Genomic DNA, 12,964 nt, shown 5'->3' with positions numbered 1-12,964 from the left:
TATAAACGGGTTAAAAATTAATTGGAAGAAAAGTAGTTTTCTAAAAAGACGTATTGAATTTCTCGGATATGAAATAGAAAACGGTTACATTAATCCGGCAAAAGAAAAGATAAAAGCCGTGCAGCGCTTTCCGGTGCCGATACACAAAAAAGACATACAAAGTTTCTTAGGTTTAACGGGATATTTCCGAAAATTTATAAAAGATTACGCGAAATTGGCGCGACCTTTGTCGGACATATTAAAAGACTCGTGCGTATTTAGCTTCGGCGAACTACAAAGACAGGCGTTCGATGCGTTGAAGAATACATTGTCGCGAGAGCCGGTGCTTAAGATCTTTGATCCGCTTGCGACGACGGAGCTTCATACCGACGGTAGCAAAGAAGGGTACGGGGCTATATTATTACAGAAATCAAACGGAGAGAAAAAATTCCACGCCGTTCATTATATGAGTCGGAAAACATCAGACGCCGAGAAAAAAATGCATTCTTACGAAATAGAAATATTAGCAATTATCAATGCGTTAAAGAAGTTCCGCGTTTATTTATTGGGTTTAAATTTTAAAATCGTTACGGATTGTGAAGCGTTCAAAAAAACCTTGTATAAAAAAGATTTATCCCCGAAGGTGGCGCGATGGGCATTGATATTAGAAGAATATTCGTACGAAATAGAACATCGTCCAGGAGTGCGTTTGAAACATGCTGATGCTCTCAGTCGATACCCTGTAATGGTTATCGAAGACAAATTGATAGCGGTAATTCGCAAGGCGCAGGATGCGGAAGAACGTTTAAAGGTTATTAAGAAAATAGTCGCTAATGAAACATACGAAGATTATTTCCTCAAGAATGATATTTTAATGAGAAGGGTGGGAGAACGAGATCTCATCGTCGTCCCAACGAGCATGCAAACGGAGATAATCAGAAAAGTTCATGATAATGGACACTTCGGTGTTAGGAAGATGGCTGAAGAGTTAAAAAAAGATTATTACATATCTCAATTAGAGGAAAAGCTACAGAATTTTATAAATTGCTGTATACCATGCGTGTTAGCTGAAAAGAAAAAAGGGAAGAAGGAAGGGGAATTGACGCCCATACCTAAGGGAGAAAAACCATTGACGACGTACCATATAGACCATTTAGGACCAATGACCGCAACAAATAAATTATATAAATACTTATTTGTGGTAGTCGACGATTTTTCCAAGTTTGTATGGCTGTACACCACGAAGAGCACCGACGCCAAAGAAGTCATCGAGAAATTAATTATACAACAGCAAACTTTTGGGAGCCCACAACGCCTAATATCCGATCGAGGTACTGCGTTTACGGCAAAAGAATTCAAGAACTATTGTGACTCAGAAGGAATCGAACATATTCTCACAACAGTCGGCGTACCCAGAGGTAACGGACAGGTGGAGCGTATAAACCGAATTATTATACCGATATTAACAAAACTTTCGATAGAAGCCCCGGAAAAATGGTACAAACACGTCAGAAAAGTACAACAAGCGATAAACAGTACATATCAACGCAGCGTAGGCATGACTCCATTTGAAGTACTGATCGGTACGAGGATGCGGCATAAACAAGATTTAGAAGTTCAGAGACTGATCCAGCAAGAAGCAATAGAATTGTATAACGAAGAACGAGACCAATTAAGACAATTAGCAAAACAAAATATCATAAAGATTCAAGAGGAAAACGTGCGAAATCACAATAAAACATGTACGAAAGCCAGAGAGTATAAAGAAGGGGATCTTGTAGTGATCAAGCGCACTCAGTTTGGACCGGGCTTGAAAATTAAAAAGAAATTTCTAGGACCGTATCGGGTATCGCGCGTAAAACGAAATAATAGATACGAAGTTATTCGAATAGGGGACGATGAAGGACCAAAAATAACTAGTACCGCCTCAGATTATATGAAACCGTATTTAGATTTATCATCGGGGACCGAAGATAGGTCAGGAACGGCCGAGTGTGGGATTCGGTAAAGGGGAATTAATTTTTGCGTGGTATGAGTGTGTGTGATGTACGAGTGTGAAACAAAAGAGTGTGAATGCGTAGTATAAAAAAACGCGACAGCGTCGAAAAGACAGTCTAGTCTTGGCCGAACCGTAGAAACGTGAACTATCAAATTTTGTATTCCTTTCAATTTATTAAATTATTTACTATAACTTTAATCCGTTTCTCATCTTCTTGCTCCCATCCTACATACATATGTGTAACTGCTTTATACAATACATATAGTTTTATGCACATACATGTATATATGTATATAACATACATTCGTATAATATATGTGCAACTGTTTTATACAATACATATAACTTTATGCATATTACATGTATACATGTATGTCGCATATATTCATATAATGTATGTAACTGTAAAATGACGTCTAATTTCAACCCCTCAAAGTGAAGCATAAACTTTCGTATTATCGAAACATAAACTTTTCGTATAATTTTTTTGAAACTTCCCATTTTGACGTATTTTGTTGTGCTGATCAGCTGAATATTATCAGCTAAAATACGTATGCAATAAATGTACGAGAATTACAAAACTGCTAAGTGTCAACAGGACTAACGCTTTGGTAAATGTTTTTGTAAATAAAAGAAATTACCTGGTCGCAATCAAAGGACACGTGATACTCGGCGAGGCCCAAGCTTCAGGACTCCACGGTGCGCATTCGTAGAGCCTCAGTTCTCTTCCGGAAACCGCACCGAAAACGCTACGCCATCCTCCGGTGCAACCACCTCCTAAGCCGAATCCGCTTCCGGCTCCTCGCGATGTACTCGCGCTGCTACCCGCACCGTCCTCGCTGCTCTCGCTGCTGGCACGTCCGTTCTGTGGACAGATCGCGTGGCTCGCTCGTAAATCTTGCTTGGTGATGTTCTAACAAAAGTGAGGGGTGAAATGGTGCATGCGGAACGACTGATCGCACCGGAAATCGTGATCCGGCACGATTCACGCCCGTCGGAAATGCTTCTTTCGGGAACACGGAGGAGGCGAGGCAAGCGTGTGGCAGGGAAATTATGCGCGACACCTGCTCGTGCACGATAACGACGCGCGCCAGGAATTTGCGATTTCGTTCGACTCTCTCTCTCCGCTTGTTAAGCACGCTTGGATTCTCGGATTTTACTTTCGCAGCAAAATATTGCATATCGACTCTGATGGAGATCCATTTGTTTCCATTAGCATTGGAACCAACGTTTAGTTACGCTGCAACTGGTAAATGCATACTAACCGTAGAACTAGGGAGAGTTAAAAAACTGAAATTGAATGCAGTCTTTTGGGTTGGGAAGGTACACTTAAATAAGTGAGATGGTTGACCCTTTTTGCTGGTTTTAGACAGCTTTAGACTTATACCTTAGGATGTGAAAGGTAGTTCCTGTTAATTTTATGGATACATGATTTAAGGGCCAGCTGTCCTGAATCACATATGATTTCAACTGAGCAGCTGTTTTTGGAGAACAGTTAAGGAAAAGGTTTAGTTGCCATAACTCGTTAGAATCACATAGCTTATATCTACAATAAGCTTATATTGCTTATATCTGCTTCCGTATACAATAAGGGTATCTACATATATCGGACTACTCCAGACTTTTATTTGAGAGATCTCTTTATTTAAATTTGTAGTGCTGCATCAGTTAATGTACAACTATTCTTTGTTTCAACAAGGTGTGGCCGATATTAAGAATAATTAAGTATTAAGATTAAAAGTACAGAAACAAATGATTGTGACATAAAATGTGGAACATGGAACCAGTCAGTTTGGCTGATTGGTAATTCTAGTGCTAACTTGACATTAGTAAGTAGCATCAATTAATATATACAATCATTCTCAGTCTCTATAAAGACATTTGTGAGACAATATATGACACTTCGGCTAACGAACAGCGATCTAAAGTTTGTAACATAAAATGTAGGACCTAGAACCAGTCATCTGGACTGACTGGTAGTTCCAGTACTGACAGTGATTCATTACAATCTAATTTCATTAGGTCTCCATTGTTACCAAACATGACAAGTTCTACGTCTTAGGATTCAAGTTTATTTTCGTTACTCTTCAAAAGTACTCAAAATCAGAAGGGTTACTATAACTAAAAATTAGCGATTGAACAGGGTAAAAACTCCCACAACACTGAATGCAGTAGAGTATAAATGCAAACATGGAGCGGTCATAAAAACACGATGGCCATTGAACAATATGTCCCGTTGTTAATTGCGTCCGAAGCGTTCGAAGCATATATGATTATACAAATTTCTCCTCCCAGCAGTACCATAACATCGGTCATTTGGAGTACACCGTATCGCATTATTTAGCTCACAGCGCATTATGACTCGAGAGAAAAGAGCGCGTAAAAGGGGATGGTAGGAAAGCGTGGAATGGACACGGTGTCCAGTGGCACGTGAACCATCGCGACGTAAACACGCGGCGTTTTCAACGGTATGTCAATATTCGACAGTTCAATTAATCCTCGATGTATCATCCCTGTGGGAAACAGATGGGGTACATTGTACGTCCTCCATCTACCGGATGCATTCCGACCGTGGCGAAAACCACGAACGCGATACGTACAACACAGTTACAAAGCCGTATCCGGTGCAGGGCCACGCTCCTCTCTTCGCTCGATATTGTCTCCGTTCGGGTATAAGTGCCACGGGAAAATGCGCTTGACACTTATGAGGCTACATTTCCTCGCTGGGACTTCCTCCTACCGGCTTTTCCCCGTTTTTCCACGGTTATTCTCTCTCTTGCCTGCCGTCTCGTTCTTGTCTGCGAACGGCGCATGTTTGGAATGCGACGCCGCCAACAGAAACTGCTTACGCTTCCGTCCACCGTGTTGTTTTCGCTCGTCGATAACGCGACGGAAATTCTCGAATTCTGCGTCGCCCTTTTGTTCGCCGAACTTCTATCCAGCGACACGCTGTCGGCACGAATTTTATATACAAACACGCGTTCGTGTGCACGTACCGAACAATTGTACCTCTCTGCCACGTCCGCAAAAATTTTCTTCTCCGTAAATATTAGTTTTGGGGAAAATTAGTGGATCTTGGGAATGCGAATTTAAACGAGGGTCATTGTTCTGGAGTTTGTATGGAGGAATGGTTAGAGCATCATGCATCTAATGGGTTGACTGTTTTATACATTTATTTAGGGTATTTAGGGCAGTATTTCGAAACATATTTAGTTTTGTATTTGGATCTATGTTTAGTTTTATATTTAATACTGTATGTAGTCTTGTATTTAGTACTATATTTAGTACTGTATGTAGTCTTGTATTTAGTACTATATTTAGTACTGTATGTAGTCTTGTATTTAGTCTTATATTTAGTACTGTATGTAGTACTGAATGTAGTCTTGTATTTAGTCTCATATTTAGTACTGTATGTAGTACTGTATGTAGTCTTGTATTTATTCCTATATTTAGTACTGTATGTAGTCTTGTATTTAGTCCTATATTTAGTACTATATGTACTCTTGCATTTAGTCCTACATTTAGTACTGAATGTAATCTTGTTTTTAGTCTTATATTTAGTACTGTATGTAGTCCTGTATGTAGTCTTGTATTTATTCCTATATTTAGTACTGTATGTAGTCTTGTATTTAGTCCTACATTTAGTTCCACATTTAATCCCATATTTACTGTATTTAATCCTGTAGGTAGTCCTGTATTAATCCTGTATTTAGTCCCATGTTTAGTCTCATGTTTAGACCTACATTTACTCCTACATTTACTTCTACATTTAATCCTACACTTACTCTGACATTTTCTACATCCACTCCCACACTCAGTTCAATATTAATAAACACGTTACAGCAATATTTTCTACGACCGCTTTTTACTTTCAATGCAGTTTCCAATTCTTCCGAGTCCCTAAAATAAAATCGGTGTATTATTTTTATACTCGTTTCCGATACGTACAAATACTTCCTTTCGACGAAAACGAAAAGGGTGTAGAAGGATGAGTGGCTTTGAACCGATTTTACCACGTAATGCATCGTTCTACAGCTTATCAAAAAATAACATCGTGTTGAAACCCTGCAGCTCAACCGGGAGGGAAGTTACGGCGAAATTCACAGTATCGAGTTTCGTGACATGCAAAAATTTCAAAAATATATCGCAGACGTGTTGGGATACGTCAGTGAATTTTTGGAGATTTTTTAATTCGTGAGCGTTAAAATTAAATGAAAGATTTCGTGGTGAAAATACACTTTTTCCGAGACATTCACTCGATTTATAATTTTTTTGGAGTTCAAGTTTGCTACAGGTGACATTTCAAAAAAATACAGGGAAAATTGCAAGAGTTGAATGAATGTATGTTTTTATAATTCAGTACGATTAATTTTTGAGTAATAAAATAAAATAGAATAAACATCAAATAATTGGTTTCCCAACGTTTTTCATCGACATGCTCTTTCTGTATTTTTGTGAGAACGGCGTTAATTATCGGCTGTAGTCTCTTTACATCTCGACATTTTCCATCGAAACAAAGGTTGTTACATTCGGGCGCGTCTCCGGATGCAAAGGAACGATACAACGGCAGATCGTTGCCCAACTGTCGATTATTACAGCCGCAACGAAACGTACTACAAAAGGCACGTCCAATTTGTTGGTCTTGCAGTCGAGTAATAGCAATTAGCCACGTCGAGAAACGTCAATGTTCCGCAAACCATAGAAAATCCTTTTTCTGTTGCTTCCCTTTGATTTTTCGTTCTTCGTTTTCCGCGCTGGATATTCGATCTTTTTCATTGCACGTCTAACCTGACGCTATCAAAGAATGCATTCTGTGATCTGACTCGTTTGCGGAATATTGGCGAATCAACGATTAATTTAGAGAAAAATCTTTCGCCAAACATTTCAATATTCATACGCCAATAACGATTGATCGATTTACCATTGTCCGAAGAAATTCATTGCTTTAATATCTTTTATCTCGTAATTATATTTTTGATCCCGCACGTCACAATATATATTGTTCCGTTAACGTGAAAATTTTCCTCCTGTAATCGAGGCATAATAGCGCGTCGAATGATTACAGAAACAACTTCAATTATCCGTAACAAATGAAATTACCGGTATAGAGTCTTTCTTCGTTAAATCGTCAATTGAAACGGCCAATCATCTTCCGTTAATACCTCGAAACAATTTCTATTCCACGAGAAAATCGGCTTATCGCGAATCGGCTTTGGACATCGATTCGCCGTCCTCGTTCTCCGAATGTCAGTCTACATTTTACTTCGGAAACGTTAATTATGAAACGCGTAAAATACGCGTAATAATTCAACGATCAATAAGACAATTTACGCGCGATGAAAATTACATGGTTTACAAAGTGCAGCCTATAAAGTATGGCCAGGATAATAGGATTGCATTTTGTACGCTCCATTCTGGAATTATTCATAAGCGGATACATCGCTGGACGAAGGTTGAACGCGAACAAAGATCCGTAGAGGGCTCCTCTCTCTTCCAGACTGTTTTCTACCCCGAGGACAAAGAACTCATTAACGGACCGATAAAAATTTCAACTTGGTTTTCAACTTCTTTCGATTCGAGTCGAGTTTCTTGGCGCTTTACGAGAAAGTTTACTCGATAACCGACACCGTTTTATCGATGAAATTTTCTACTTATTCGATTAATTTCGAGCACGTATTAGATTTGAAATTACGGTGCGTATACAGGGTGTCTCACAACTCGTGTAGCTCCAGGAAATGGGTGGTAGAGGACGTGATTCTAAGCAAGATTTCCCTTTGCAAAAATGGGATCTGAAGCTTTGTTTTTAAGTTATTAAAGAAAAACACGGACCAATCAAAGCGCGAGGATTTGGCGCCAATCACGGCGCGCAGTCGCGAGAGCGACGCCTTCGAGCATAATGGCTGACTGGGCGTAATCCTTGCGCTCTGATTGGTCCGTGTTTTTGCTTAATAATTCAAAAACGAAGCTTCACACCCCATTTTTGCAAAGGAAAATGTTATTCAGAATTACGTCCTCTACCACCCCTTTCCGGGAGTTACACGAGTTGTGAGACACCCGGTATACGTTTCTTGTATTTTCAATCTGGTGAGAGATTCTCAGTATCAATATATTTATTCACTGTGAGAGAAGAATAAATTGTGTGTAAGAAAATTTATGTATTAACTGAATGTTTGTACTAATAATTTTCTTTAATTTGTTTAAATATTAGGAATAGGTGTATTCAAAATATCCAAATTAATATTCAAAAATATTAGCTATATGTTCTAGTCGAAAATTGAGGTTGATAAAATAAAAGGGTTGGTACATTTATGTAATGCATTGCACATTAGTTTCTGTACAAATCAACATTTGTATTAATACATCAAATTTTCTGTATATAATTGTTAACACATTAAGAATTAATATTTCACGAGTATTAGTCATAATTTTCAATTATACTCTATATTGTTCATATTTTTAATTTTTAAGTCGAAAACGTATTTTTCATATTTTGGCACGTTTAAGCTTGAAAATTGCTTTTCATAAAAATTACCTTAATAAATGTCAAATTCTTTATGTAATAATTTTTGTACAGACTACGTATTGGTATTTCAAAAATATTACCCATAAGTTTTAGTAGAAAATGAAACCAAAATGAAATTAATGATTAATGAAAACAAAAGGGGTGGTATATTAATGTAACGCGCTGTGTACGTTTATCGGTAACGCGATAGATTATTATTAAATTAGCGAGGATTTTTAGCGAAGAATGATGCGTCGTATCGCAAACGTTCTATTGTCATCCGTCGACACCGTAACACTCGTTCGAATCGATCGACTGTGTTCGCTCAACGAACTGTATTCATCGCGATTCGCGGTTTCCACAGCATCTCGTTATTATCATCCTGGTAACGCGTTACAAAATCAACGATGGTGGATGCTTTCGTTGAATAGAAAAAAACTGTCGACAAATTTCAATGAACACAGTGTAACTGACGATACGTTAATTTGGTTAATCTTCGGTTAATCTTAATTTATTTTGTGTTAATCTTTCAATGATATGTTTACGAGGTGTATCATGATGACGCACCTTGGATTCATTTTAAATTACAGGAATTAAGATGCTGTCGAAATTAATTTTTAGTAAGACGAATTATCAAGAAGAATTATTAGGTGTTTCTACTTTTACAGAAGTAAATTCCCTCTTCATCCCTCATGTATTACATACTTTGTTTTTCGTCCTTTATATATTTAACGGTGCACTTCATCTTTATTCTAAATGTATCTACACTTGTGACATAAGATGTTATTGTCGAAATATATATTAAAATTTGTCGAGAAGAATTATACGTTCATTCTTCATCCCTTATAATGCTTCATGCTGCACCCCTTATATATTTGTACTTACACTTCATCTTTATTCTAAAACTACCTACACATGTGACATAAGATGCTCTTGTCGACATGTATGTAAACTTCTGTCACGACAAATTACACGTTCACTCTTCATCCCTTATAATACTTCATGCTTCACCCCTTATATGTATATTTATAGTTACACTTCATGTTTAATATAAAAGCGCCTACATATTTAACATAAGATGTCGGAATGTAAACTTCGATCAAGACGAATTATTTTTCATCCCTTAAGCTTCCTACTTCACCCCTTATATATTCCTCGTTGTACTTTAAAAATACCTGCGCCTCAAACATACGATGCTTTCATCAAACTTAAGAATAATTCCATAAACATGATATTTCATCCCCTATTAGTTCATCGTTTTTGATTTAATTGTAAGACACTAAACGTCCATAGCGTTAAAAAGAATTTCAGGAAACACGCGACTTGTCGAGTTCATTGTTCGCGCGAACGAACATACCGTTAATTGTACTCGAAAGTAATTGCTGTTCACGAGGGGTCAAGAAGATGCACCGTCGAAAGCTTCGACGGTGATGCATTGTACTCCGAAACACAATACGTTCGTTTTCGCCGTTTTCCTTTTTTTTTCGCGAAGAAAAAACACGACGGAGCTACGTACAGTTTGCTGGACGACTGCCAGCCGAAAGGAAGTCTCGAGCTCGAGGGGTTAATTGGCTTAATTTTCTTGAAGGACGAGGAACCTTCCGGCGCACGGTGCCCGTTTCCTGCCTACTTCTTTCTTCCAACGAAAACGTTATTTCCTTCGGTTGAAAGCTGCTTCTTTCCTGATCGATGCGCAACGCCACTACTGTGTCTTTTAGACGCCGTTTAATAATTTATTCTCGGCAACACTTTATTTGGGAAATCTTGCAAAACACACAAACTTGTGGAACTTATCTTGCTATCTTCTGTTGATGTTCTCTTAATATTTTGTTAAAGATATGCAGTTTATTTTTCAAAATTTTCTGAGAACTGATTTGGGGGCAGTTGAGGGTTGATGGACAGAAGGTAGTAATTATACAAGTATGTAATTCAGTGTTGCGTTTGTTGACTAAACAGAAATTATAAAAATTAGAGCAGTATATAACATGTGATAAAAAAAAAAAAATTCCTTAGTGCTTCATATTTTATAATTCTACAAAAAAATCTTGAAAAAGTCTTGATAGAACCATCCGACTGTGATGATGATGAGTCACAGTTAATTTACAAATTTTCTACACTAATTTTTCAAATAATTCAGTCTATTACAGCACGACGATCCCGCAAACATCGCTTTCAACAAAATGAAGGTAATTAACAAGGATTCGCGATAAAAGTCCTCGTAACGATATACCAAAGCGTTACACGATTCCATGAATACCTTAGGCTACTTCCTCTATTCGATGGGGATAACCAGTTCCCCCATGACACCGCGTTTTAAAAGGGTTAATAAAATTTCCCAAGTAATATGCATAGTTCCGTAGGGAACTTGAAATAGTTGGTCGGTGGAACGAGCAAGCTGACGCTCGTACGGGTCGTTCGAGCAACCGGTCGCTTCTTTTTTTTCCCTCGCTACTACCCTAGAGTTTGTTCGAAACTTCGTTTACCCTCGCTTAGGGAAAGTTAGGGGAAAAAACGGCTTCCTGCTAAGCAGACGCCCGGTAGCTCGATTCTGGATTCTGTGACACGCTTTAACAGACGCCCGGAAGGTTAACGAAATCATCGTCCTACTTGGGTACCGATATGAATCTAATTTCGTTGTTCCGTCAACGTGTTAACTTGACTTCTTTTTTGGATAACGGTAGGAGTTTTGTTGGGGAGAATGGTAGTTATTTTGGTTGATATTTGCGGGGTTGTTTATTTTTGGGGTTGGAGGGAAATTTGGGGGTTTGGAGAGATGAGAAGGTGGGAATTTTAGGAGTTGGGAGATGGGGACTTCAGAAGTTGAGAATTTGAGAATTTGAAATATAACAAGTAGGGACGTGAGAATTCGATATATGAGAATTTAGGAGTATAAAAGATATGATTATTTGAGATGTGAGAATTTGATATACGACAATTTAAGAGTATGAGAGATATGACAATTCGAGACGTGAGAATTTGATATATGAGAATCTTGGAATTTGAGAAGTTGAGATATGATAATTTGAGACGTCAGAATTTGATATATGAGAATCTTGGAATTTGAGAAGTTGAGATATGATAATTTGAGACGTCAGAATTTGATATATGAGAATTTAGGAAAATGAGAAGTTGAGATATGATAATTTGAGATATGAGAACTTTGAAATTCGAGAAGTTGAATTATGATAATTTGGAAATTTGAGAAGTTGAGATATGAGAACTTGGCAATTTCAGAATTTGAGACATCAGAATTTGATATATGCGAACTTGGGAATTTGAGAATTTGATACATGAGAAGTTGAGATACTAGAACTTGGGAATTTAAGAAGTTGAGACATAAGAACTGGGGAATTTGAGAATTTGTTATATGAGAAATTGAAAATTTGAGAAGTTGAGATCTAAGAAGTTGGGAATTTGAGAATTTGAGACATGAGAATTCAATATATGAGAACTTGGGAATTTGAGAATTTGAGACATGAGGATTTGATATATCAGAGCTTGGGAATTAGAGAATTTGAGACATGAGCATTTGATATATGAGAAATTGGGAATTTGAGAATTTGATATATGAGAATTCAACATATGAAAACTAGGGATCTTGAGAATTTGAGACATGAGAATTCGACGTATGAAAATTTGGGAACTTGATAATTTGAGACATGAGGATTTGATATATGAGAACCTTGAAATTTGAGAAGTTGAGATATGTAAATTTGGGAAATTGAAATTTTTGAAAGCTTGATAGCTTGGATACTTGATAATCGAAGCTTGAAAAATTAGTACACAAAAAACTTGAGAGTATAAATGTATGAATTTAGATCAAATTCAGAAAATTTGTCCATTTGAAAATTTCAAAGTTTCCAAATTTAAAAATGTAGAAATTAAAAAATTTTTAAACATAAAAATATAAAAATTATAAAATTCATAAATTCAGATATTTATGAACTAGTAAATCCATAAATCAAAATATGTAGAAATTTATAAACTCCTCAATTTCTAAATTTCCAAACTTGAATAAAAAAAAATTTGAAAACTTGTAAATTTCGAGGTCCTACTTGAATCACTTCATGACATAAACACGATACGACAAGCACCAAATATAGGTACACCCTTCAAATATCTTGAGTAATTTACGTGCATATCAAAAATATAATCCGGAATACGAAAGTCGCATACTTCCAGCCGTCAATGTACATTTCCAACAGAAGTTTATCGAGTGCTCTTAAGAATATCGAAGAAACACATTCGACGTGTCTGACATAAACAAGACCCGGAAACTTCGGTCCATCTCATTTTTTGCCAGAACGTAGCAGACACGAAAAACTTTGCTTTTCAGATTAAAAAACTCCGCATCAAACAGGATCGAGAGGGAGTAAAATACGCTCCACTGTGAAGTACAGTCGAGCGTATGTTCGGCAAATTACCATAAAGTAGAGATTCGAGTTTCGAATCGTTCATCGAGAAACGTTTCTTGTATTCGGGAA

At 37.3% G+C, this 12,964-nt stretch overlaps 1 protein-coding gene across 2 annotated transcripts in view; it reads right to left on the bottom strand.

Moving 5' to 3' along the window:
- Positions 1 to 12,964, bottom strand: part of Syn1 (Syntrophin-like 1) — a 453,675-nt gene that overhangs the window by 40,270 nt on the left and 400,441 nt on the right. For both annotated transcript variants that reach the window (XM_076541971.1, XM_076541974.1), the window contains exon 5: positions 2,620 to 2,843. In XM_076541971.1, coding sequence (XP_076398086.1) covers positions 2,620 to 2,843 — 224 coding nt within the window. The remainder of the gene's footprint in view (positions 1 to 2,619; positions 2,844 to 12,964) is intronic.

The sequence above is a fragment of the Megachile rotundata genome, chromosome 2 (assembly GCF_050947335.1).
Source record: "Megachile rotundata isolate GNS110a chromosome 2, iyMegRotu1, whole genome shotgun sequence".
In the NCBI taxonomy this organism is placed as follows: Eukaryota; Metazoa; Arthropoda; class Insecta; order Hymenoptera; family Megachilidae; genus Megachile; species Megachile rotundata.
The sequence above is the reverse complement of the archived record's forward strand: the minus strand, read 5'-3'. Positions and strand labels throughout refer to the sequence as shown.